Raw genomic sequence first — 10,938 nt, forward strand, 5'->3', positions numbered from 1 at the left:
CAAACCAGCTCGGGAAAATGCTTGAGGAGATGGGGTTAATCCAACGTGGCCAATACAGCACTGTCTGTATCGTCTACAGATGCCAAATTGAATGTATTAGATCTGCCTCAGTTACCTACATATCTGGAAATACTGTATTTTTACAGGATTCTAGTGGTTGGGATGGGGCAGCCCGTGCCGGCAGAAATAGCATAATTTGAGTTTGCATTATTTGAGTTTGCATTATTTGAGTTTGCACGAGGTGAATGAAGTCGTCACAGAAAATATTTTAAAGTGTTGGATGTTGACTGTAGTTGTTTTAGTTTGTCTCCAGTGTGATCAGTGAGTACTGAGTTAATAATCCAGTGACTTCTGTTATGTACTTGCTGAGTATTGTTCACTAATTTAATGGCTTTCTTGTGGTGTGGGCAGATAGTTCTGTGTAAATTTTAAATAATTTTGCCTACAGCAATTTTCAGTGGATAATGCTGGAATGTGTTTATTTTAACCCAGGCATTCTTTCTCCTACCTTATCAGCTATCTTTATTCCTACACAGGCCTTATCACGGGGGTATTTATTTATAATCCTTTCTTTGCAGGCTTAATACTCTACACAGAAAGTGAGGCCGAATAACTGCACATGCCGAGTACTGGAGGAGAGGCTGAAGGACATCCTGTTTTGTTTCAGCAGTGTTGTTATTCTTTGGAGTGAAATGAAGAATTTGATTTTGTTTTGGAAACACTCATATTTCTGATGCAACTGAACTTCAGTAACCTTTTTGCAGCACAGATTTCAACAAATTATTTTTCTTCTCTTGAGCAAAGATGCAGAACTTGTCGGTGGCAGAAAGTCTTGGTAACACAGACATACCACGCTGTGAGCCTCCAAAAGACCTGGCAGCTGAGGCAGGTGGAGTGTCTCTCCATGAAAGTGGCTGTAACTGGAATGAAAGAACAAGGAATGAAGAAATTGTTAATCTTGAAGCAACGCAGCAAAGCCTCCCTGCAATGAACAGGGAAGGGAGAAGTTGTGAGGAGTTTTCTGAGAGCAGCTTTAGTACCTCAGAACCCAGTGGATCCTGGGGTGATTTTGAAGGCTTCACGGAGCCCTTAGACAGATCAGAGATATTCAGTGATAAACTTGAAGTTTTGGTGAAGTCAGCAACAACTCGGGGAGCCGATCTGGAGCTGAGCAGAGGAGGCTGCAGCATTTCTGCTGCCCACGTGTGTGCGGAGCCATCTCTGAGCCATGGCATGCGGGAGGCTTCGGGCTCTCTGAGAGAGGTACGTGTGCACAGCAAACCAAGGACCAGAAATGTTTGTGTGTCTGCTTCCTACACCTCCGGGTCTGTATCTGTCTTGTCTGTAGAGGGTAACTCTGCACATGCAGAGGAATTGTCCAGCTACTTCGCAGCTACCTCAAGTGGAACAAAAGCAACTTCTTTGCAGAGTTTGAAAAATACTTACACTGTGCTGCTGGAGAGCTTTAAAGAATGTAATGCACTATTTTGCTTCTAGGCACTAGGAATAAGTAGTCACATAGGCAAGGAGGCACGTAGGCAACATGAACCTTGCCCTGAAGGACATGCAGTGTAAAATTTAGACAAGAAAGAGCATAAGAAACGACAAATCGGGAAGGTGGGTGACAAAAGCAGGGTGGACAGAAATTCTGTGAGTGGCCTGCAAACTTATTGAAGTAAACCTACACACCATTGAGTTAGAAATTGGCGAAAACAATGTATTTTTTGTTATTTAGTATACTACCTGAATAATATCAACAGTTTTTCTGGAATTTTAATCTGATGGTGACACACAAGACATTAGTAGAAATAATATAATTCATATTTTAGCACAAGATATAACATTCACTCTTACAATGTTAGAGCTAAAAATTTGAGTAAATAATGCAATGAATTCTTACCCAGCACAAAAAAATAAGTTCAGGTAAAGGGTTATATATTGTGGGGATAAGTGTGTTTCCATGTGGATCAAACATTCATCAGCGAAGGGAAGGAAAGTAACAAAAGGGTAGAAAGAATGTAGAAATACAGAACAAGATCCCCTTGTTCTTACTACTTTCATCCTAAATGACAACATTTGAAAAGAGAGAACAATCAGCTAAGACTTCCATGGGGTTAATCTGTAGCAGTAATAACTTACTGCTTGTAGTCTGTTGGGTGAGTTTTAGTGTGCATAAGGAACTGAGACTTTCCTGGAGACAGGATTTCATGCCCTTTGCCTAGGAATTTTACTTGTTGCAGAGCTGTTACTAGTAAAAACACAAAGATGCAGGTGGAGAAGCTTCCCACACTGTTTGAGTGTAGATACACAAAATACCTGGTTATTGGTGTGCACAAACACAGAATTCAAATGTTTTGTAATGCTGGAAGTGGCAGACAAGAACTCTTCTGTTGGAGAAAGAGAATGTTGTAATGACTGAAACTGAAATGGAATAGAGCAGGTTTCTTGGTTTCTTTCCAAAAGCAGCAGATCTTAATCTTACTGAAGCCTTTTCTTTACTTTGCATTTGTTAAAGGCAGAAGGAAATGTCCAGTATGAGTTAAATAAGTTAACCATGCTTAGGGTTTTAAGTTGTCTTTTCTCATCTCAAGGCAGAGAAACAACCACAGAGCTGCTGAATATCCCTTGCAGTGTAGAATATATGTGTAGCTGGTTCTTTATCCCTGTGCTTTTGGCACTGCTAGTTTGAGATCATAAAATCTTTGGACTGGGACTCTGGCTTCTGTATGCTCAATAGAAAAAAGGCCAGGTGGGTTGGAAGGGACCTCTAGAAATCATCTCAGGTCAGAGGTCTGACCTTCAGTATTTATTGCTTCAGTTAATTAAATGATGTCAGTTGGGATCAGAATCATGTGCTTTAAGATGGAAACAATCATTAATTTCCTTGCAGTAGCTGGGTATTTTGCCTACAGGATTGAACACTTTGAGGATTTTTCATGTGCTCTTTAAACACTGGCCTTTGAGAGAGGGACTGGTGCATGTGTTTAAGCCATGGGGTATTTTGATATAACAGGATGTAGAGGATTTGTTCAGAAAGTACTGATGTGAACTTTGTACATTGATATTTTATAATTAGTACAAAGCCACCAGATAGATGGAAATATACCCAAACTTTGTTTCAGAAACACTCACTGAAATAGACAGTAATAAAGGTGATAAAAAAAAATCTCTTGATCTGTCTTGGCTAGACTGTAAGTCAGTGACTTGCATGTGTGTTGGAGCAGCACCAAGGCTCTAGGGAGACGCTGCAGCTGAGGCAGAGCTGTGCTTCCCTCGATGCACTCCCTGGGGCTGTAACTGCCCCCATCCCAAAGCCAAGAGCAGCTGCCTGGCTTTTCCTTGACTCCCATCCCTCTTCACTTTTGGTGCCTACCTGGAAGTTGTTTGTTTTTTTCCTTGACCATGTATGCTTTAGCAAGTGTTACTTCACAGAGCTCTGCTTCTCGAGCATCCACCAGGATCCTCCATGATGCATCCCTGTTTGTAAATAATTTACAACTTCATTGAAAGCATTGTGACACTTTGGGCAACTTTCAAAGGAATTTACCCAGGAGTCTCTGAATGTCCCAGCAGTGAATCATCAGGACAGGATTTTATCAAGGCCTTACTCCGGGAAGCAGCAGCGTGGGGCACAAATTCTGTTGAATTTTCCCCTTAAAGCATGGTCAGAGGTGAAGAAGCTCAGAAGAACCAGCTCTGTTGGTTTTGCCCACTTATCCTTAGATTAAATCCATACTCACTCAGTATTCACCCCACCTGTCTGAGTTCACTGTAGTGACACTGTGGAAATATTTCAGCTGTTCAAATTACAATTAAATGAAACTATAAAAATATGGAGTATCCATGCTTAGGGTTTTCAGACTAAATTGTTGATTGCTGGGCAAAAACCCCAAACCCCAAAACACTGTGTGTTCCATTCTTGAGTTTTCAGTGTTGCTGCTCCTGCATTGCGGTCCCTGGGCAGGGTGGTGAAGTCAATTAATTTGCTTATATTTGGAAAATTGCAGTAATTCCTTCCTTGAAGGAATAAAAGGATACAGCTTCTGAACCAGATGGCATGCCCCTAGGATAGGATGTAAATTAGGTATGTTTTCCCTTGTATATGTATTTCTTAGTAGTCAGATAACCCCACTTAGTAGTGCTTACTTCCACTCGGCCTGTCTGGATCCCTCGTGTGCTGTGGTCATTCCTCCAAACCTGCTCATCACTCCTTGAGGAGGAACAAGGGTTTAAATCTGGCTCTGATTTTTAACACAGGCTGGAAAAAGTTCGGCACAGAGCAAGGATACAGAAACATCTTCACCCCAGCTTTTTTGCAGACTTGCACAGTGCAAGTGTTTATTGTTAACTGTAGCATTTAGCAGGTATGGTACATTTGAATAGGAGTGTTTGAATACTGAGTTGGCAAAACAAGCTGTTGAATTGATACATCAGATTTGACCTGAACTGAATTAGCTGAGCAGAAGGAGGAGTCCCAAGTGTTAAATATGCAAGTCTGTGACCAAGATGCTGGGAAGTTGAAGACTAAGGTTCATCAGAAACTCTGGGACTCTTGCTTCCTTTAATTCTAGCTACTCAAAATACTCAAAACACTGAAATATGAGCTCGGTCCCTCTGCTATTAATATTAATATTAATATGTAATAGTAATAGTAATAGTAATAGTAATATAATAGTAATAGTAATATAATTCTAAAACCTATAAAACCATCTCTAGAATTATTGTAGCCTTTGGACTAGGTCCTTCATGAATTGTGGGCATGGCTTGTATGATGTATGTAATAAAAATCTCTTTTTTTTTAGGAAGACCACAGCTATGAGGAGATATTTAAGTTGGGCTTTCCAGAAGTCTTTGTACCACAGTCCAGAGAGTGCATAAGAAGCTTAGAGCAAGTTCTTGATGCAAGTAATGAAGATGTTTGGATTCCTGAACTTTTGAAGAATCAACTTTGGTAATGAGTTTACATTAACAGTAAAAAAAAAAAAAAGAAAGCAAAAGTTCCTCATCAATTACACTGTTTGTTTCATAATTTAGAAATCAGTGGTGCACTTAAAAATCTTTTTAGTACTGTGCTTCTCAGTGTGTAGATCTCACCAGTTTTGTGGCACGTTGTTAAAGGAAGTGGATGGTGTCTTAGCCATTGGAAAACAATGAAGGGAATATATCAAAATTACAAATTCCTGCTTAGGGTTTTTCCTGGTGTTGGTGTGCCTCCTTATGACTAAGCCTCTGGAATGCCAGAACCCAACAGGCAGCCTGTTCTTCCTGTTTGCTTCTCCTTTCTTTACAGAACATCCCACTTATTTCTTCATCATTGGAGGCTGCTGCTTCTACTAACAACTTGCCTTTCCTTCCTCCCCTCTCAGTTTTCCCAGTTTGTAACTTCTTCTCATGTTTAACCAGATGTGCTTCAGAATCTGTGGTGCATCTGGCTTTTTCCTGGGCTACGTTAATAGCAATTAGTATCATTAACTAAGCTCTCTCCAGCAACAGCTGGAACACTTCTAGCTCTGTTACATGTTTTTTAAGGATCAGCAGCTTCAGAGCAGTATTGTAGTTATAGAACAGTGTTGCAGTTATTTTTTCATAACTTGGAGGCTTTCTGTCTAGAAAAGAGTGTCTGACCCTGCTTGAGAAATGTCCTAAGACTCAGAAGAAAAGTAGGTAAAGCTTTTAATGTGGGCACTTTCAGCCAAGTTCCCTGCATATAAGTTATATTTTAATCAGAATGAAACTTGTGGAGAAATATAATTGTAAAGGCGACTGCACTATTAGGTAAAAACAGGTAAAAACAAAAATTTCCTAATCTACTGTGACAAGTAACTAAGGTCAATGACAACTTCAAACTAAGTAAAGCCCGACTGAATTTTTATATGTGATGAATGCAGTGTAAGAATCCAAAGAACCACGCCAAGGGAGCTCTCTCCTCTGTGTTTCAGCAGTGAGTGCCTTTGCCTTGTTTTGTGGGACAGGTGAAGTGTGACCCGTGGGATGGAGAAAGACTTGAGAGACAGAGAAGGCAAAGTGCAGAGCTGACAGGGCTGAACTCTGCCCGCATTTCACAGAAACAGCTGAACACTGCGAGCCTTTGGCATGCAGCAGTCTCTGAGATGTGCTTCTAACGCCCCTCTTATCTGAGGAGCACAAACAAACACTTCTGCTGACTTACTGCTCCCACTAATTGTCAGGCCAGCTCATTAGTGCACTGGGCTGGCAGTGTGGACAAGTGTAAAAGAGTTTTCAGACAAGTTGCTTGTTAGGTGAAGGTTAGTATACAGCCGTATGTGGTGAAAATAACTGTTGCATATGTTCACTGGAAACCTCAAAGTGTGTTTTGTTTCCTAGCATGGATTCTGGAAACGTATGGAGAGCACTCAGGGACTTTGATAATGCCCCCAGCTCAAGACATCCCTGGAGTAAATCTCATTGCCAAGAAAACCTCTTGAGTGTTCTCGGAGTAGATGCAAATCAAAAGGTAATTGAACAATGGTTTTCCATTCTGCCAGCATAAACACTGGGCTGGGAATCTGATCTCCTGTGAGCTGGACGTGCAGATGCAGGAGGGACTAGATCAGGGTGAGTCACAAGGTTTATTTTTTAACAGGGAGCTTTCTAAGACAATAGCTTAGTGTTTTCTCATCTTCACATGTAAGCAACTATGAAATTGTGCCAGGATCACACTTTAATTGTCTTTACAGTGAAGTCTGCCCAACACAGCTCCCTGTTGTTAGGTGGTACATCGGCTTTGGTAGAGATGGAGAAGCAGCTTTCAGGTGGTAGAGATGGAGAATCAGCTCCCTGGTGTGTGGGCAGTAGGATTGTTTACTTTTTTTTGCTCAGAGTGCAAGAAAACTGTCAGCCTCGAATATCTATATTCACTTTCTGTTAAGTGAAAATCAGATCTGAATCAGAGAGGCTGTTACAGTAATTACTGGATGATTTTACTGTGAAGAAACTGAAAGTGTGTTCAGCTTCCCCTTTCCTCACATTATTCCTCTGACTGTTTTTGTGAGGCTTGAGGGAGAGTATGTTACAAATTGGATTGAAACCAAACCAGCAGTGTTGAAAGCTCTCAAATAGAAATGTCTCTGTTTAACAATCTCTTGTTTTGAGAAGGTGTCAGGGACGGTTTAGAATTCAGTTATTTAGCTGGGATTAATTAATTTTTCAGAATTAACTAATTAATTTTCAGAAGTAACTATTTCAATTGATTATTTGAATGCTGAAGCGTAGGGTTGGCAAGGTAATGATTTTAGGGGAGTATTTGACTTTTCATGCAAGTTATATGCAAACAGAAGGATGGTGCTGAAGGTAGAAACCTATTTTGCACTTGACAAAGTCACTTTGTAGAACTGTAATTTAACAGAGAGAAAATCTGAGACATTTCTCTAGCATAGCTAAACTCCCATTCTGTTCCTTTCTTGCCCCCCAGCATTAAATCAATGCCCAGGCAGCTTAAACTTACATCATTACTTCTTATCTATCACTGGAAAACGGTATTGCTTTTAACACTACTGATTAGGAGGCATTTCTCAGCAATGCTTTGGTGCTAATTAAGGCTAATACTAATTGGAAATGGCTTTTTTATTAATTGAAGTCACAGATTCATGTGTGTAGGTGATGCCTTGAGGGGCTACCTGGAGCAGAGGCTAAACAGAGTTAGAGAATAAAGTTGGTATTTATTGAAATGCTTTCAAAGGATACTCCTTGGGCAGTGCAAAGCCTTGCAGAGGCTGCACCCAAGATGGACAACAGTCACCAGTTTCTCAGATGGATGTAAGTTTGCTCTGTTTTAATATCAGAAGTTAATTGTCCAATTTTGGCTTCAGGTAATGAAGTCACATTCCCTCAGTTTGCTTCTCTCCCCAGTTTAATTTTGTTTATACTTTTGGGGCCTGAGGCTGTGTTGATGACCTTGTTTCTCAGGCCTAAAAGGATTGTTTAGTCTGACCAAAATGTGAAGAAAGCTAGCTAGCATTCTATACAGACTTCAGAGTTATACACTAATTTAGTACAGAGTCTGACAAATACAAAAGCTGAAATATAAGGCATCATTCATAGAACTGGTTCTGGCATAAAATTGCTTCAATGCAAAGGGAGACACACGATAAAATACAGCTTCAGAAAGTAAAATCTACTGGTTGTTATTTGAGGTAAACCTCTTTAGGTTGTATGTATTAAAATCAGAGAGAAATGCATAAATAAATTAATAAATAAAATGTAAATTATGTTTTTAGGACGTTTCAGAGAACCAGGCTGATATTTTTGAAGAATCAAATGTCAAAGATAATGAGGACTTTAGATTTGATGGATTCAGTGTTAATGACTGCAAAGCATTGATCCAGACCAAGGTAAGGATTGCTCTGCAAGTGAGAACTCCAGAGAACCATGGAGTGTGTTTAGCATGCTCCTCCCTGCTGTTTCAGCACGTGTCCTCATGTAAAGGCTTGGTGCTGGTAAAATTTTTGGATGTGGAGTTGGTTTTTGGTCTTTGAAACCTCTCTGACTGTTTCAGAAAAGATACCTCGGCACTTGTTTGTTTCTTGTTGTAGCAATGCAAGTTGGAAGGAAAATTGTGTCATTCTCCATTGTTGTAAAACACCTCAGTCACCTCACTCTGTTTTTTAGCAAGGTATTTTGGAGGAATTTATTTAAGCCATGGTCCCTTCCTCCATAGTGGAGAATAAAACTGAGACTGTTGTGGAGACAGACAGTTTGAGACAGATAGTTTGAGACAGACTTTCATTGCTCTGTTTTATTCTATTTACTGCCTTGGTCAGTGAAAGTGCACAACTGGTCTGGGAACCTTGTACATAAGAAATGATAGCCTGGAGAATTCAGAAATAAAACTTAAAAGGACTGAACAGCTTATTCCTTCATAATTCAGTTCTGCTTTCTTCAGTGAGTACGTGATGGGGGGATCACAGTGGCTGAATCACATTGGAAATGTGTAAAATACAGGAACAGAGTTTAGACAAAGGAGAAGTGGTTTGAGGTAGACAAAGAAGGAATAAAAGAAAAAAGAACTGAGGTACAAAGTTAAGGTAAAAGGACAATATTTTTCTGGGCTAGCCTTATAAGGGAAAGAACAAACCCCTGCAGCTTGGTGTCTCAAAGAAAAGTTAATTAAAAAACATATGTTGCTATTTCTAATTTAAATTGGATGCTTTCCATTTATCTACATATTTATGTCAATTTTTCCCTCTAAAAATTTTAAAATAAAATTTTAAAATATTATTTTAATGAAAATTTATAAAAATTGGGTTGGCATATGCAAAGTGATTAACCTCCTATAGGATGGAAAAAATTAACTAAGTTTTTCTTTTTCACTCAGCTTTCTGTGTCATCAGACTCCAGACATGGTCACCTTTTCACCTGTAACCTCTTTTTGAAGACTACGTCATCAAATGAAAGCACACAGTGTATAGCAGTCCCAAGGACGAAGCAGATTTTTTCTACACACAACCTAAAAATGAAATTTTTCAGTAGTGATGTTTGTTGAACTAAATGCAATTTTTTTTTTCTTTTTTTTTGAACTGAATGCAGTTCTGTTACTGACTTGGTGCTATAGACTACAGACATTCTTTAGGAAAGTGACATATTGCTGTATTTGAGGGACATAAGGCCACATTATTAGAAGATATTTCTCCTGTTTAGTTGAGAAGTCAAATTTTGTAATTTTGCTCTGCTAAGTTTTGCTGCAGAGTCATGCTTCTTACAGTAAATGCTGCAGCTGCGACCACGCTTGGAGATAACTCTGGTGAGCTCTCCTGAACTACTGACCTTTCAGGCCTTAATCCCTCTTCAATCAAAACCCTTCTTTCCCTGCCAAAATCTGCACCAGTCTCAGGTGTGCTGTAATGTGCCTCGCCACCATCTCTCCTCATATTGCTCCAGTTTGGAACAGCTGAGACCTGTGGCTTTGCCACTGCTGGGTGTAATGAGAAGAGCCTTTCTTCATTTGGGGACTTTCAGTGGGGTTTAGCAGAATAAAAGTGTTTTAATTTCTGTCTGGTGAAGCTTGTTGTGGTGACAGGGGTGGAGGCAGCAAAATGCTTCATTCTGGGATTGAATTCTGGCTGAAATAAATCACCTTGTGGAAGCTGGTTGTCACAGGACACGTTGGGTTCATCCAGCCACACTTACACCATGCATACCCTGCTTGTAAAAGCTCAGCAGTGGTGCAGTTCAGGACGTGAATAATGGTGTAAATTCCTGCCCTTTTAAAATTTTATGGAAGCTGTCAAGTATTGCCCATCCTGCACGCCTGAGTGCCGCAGGGGATGCGCTTCACTGTCACTCAGGAGAGTCCGTGCTGGTTCCCTGCCAACAGCAACAGCTTTATTTATTCATTGGCAGGAACTTTTACACAAGTTACTGATCTATTTGCTGCTCTGGCCATTCTGAATATGGAAATTTTATATGGCTTTTTGTTCTAAAGAGTTGCTAAGCATGGCAGCTGATATTTTGTGTGTTGAAAGCAGGGAACAAAGTTGGGTGTTCCAAAACTAAGTCAGTTAATTAGTTAATGATGTGCATATTCTGTTCTTAGAATTAAGAATACTATAAAGCACTGGCAGACTTCAACCCTTAATCTAGTAAACTGTTCAGCAGTGACTTTACAGTTGCTGTAATAACTTCAGTAATGCTGATGATACCTCAGTGCTATTAGCATGGGATGAACTCTGTCCTGCTTACTCAGTAGATGGAAAAGGGCATCTGGAAAAATGCTCTTTTAAAGTGGCTCTGCAGCTCCCCTGGCCCTGGAGGGAGTCCTGCAATGCCAAACTAGAAACTCCATCTGTATACCAGAACAGGATTAACTTTTTCAGTTAACACTAGATCTGAATTAATTTTCAGTTTCCCTTATATTCTTTCAGAGCTCATAAACATGTATTAAATAGGTTTAATTAGTAGTCATAAACTCACAAAATGTTA

At 39.9% G+C, this 10,938-nt stretch overlaps 1 protein-coding gene across 1 annotated transcript; it reads left to right on the forward strand.

The window, feature by feature from the left end:
• The first annotated feature begins 804 nt into the window (after positions 1–804).
• Positions 805–9,502, forward strand: CLBA1 (clathrin binding box of aftiphilin containing 1). Its single transcript, XM_030950279.1, has 5 exons — positions 805–1,263; positions 4,803–4,951; positions 6,346–6,475; positions 8,238–8,351; positions 9,335–9,502. Exons 1-5 carry the CDS (start codon positions 805–807, stop codon positions 9,500–9,502), a joined length of 1,020 nt encoding a protein of 339 aa, XP_030806139.1.
• Positions 9,503–10,938: the final 1,436 nt, after the last annotated feature.

Source organism: Camarhynchus parvulus, chromosome 5 (genome assembly GCF_901933205.1).
Source record: "Camarhynchus parvulus chromosome 5, STF_HiC, whole genome shotgun sequence".
Classification (NCBI taxonomy): domain Eukaryota; kingdom Metazoa; phylum Chordata; class Aves; order Passeriformes; family Thraupidae; genus Camarhynchus; species Camarhynchus parvulus.

Excerpts from the sequence above, each read along its gene's own strand:
- CLBA1 (XM_030950279.1), top strand. The coding sequence starts at position 805 with ATGCAGAACTTGTCGGTGGCAGAAAGTCTTGGTAACACAGACATACCA. Across the intron at positions 4,952-6,345 it reads CTTTTGAAGAATCAACTTTG|CATGGATTCTGGAAACGTAT; the intron begins GTAATGAGTTTA and ends TTTGTTTCCTAG. Across the intron at positions 8,352-9,334 it reads AAGCATTGATCCAGACCAAG|CTTTCTGTGTCATCAGACTC; the intron begins GTAAGGATTGCT and ends TTTTTCACTCAG.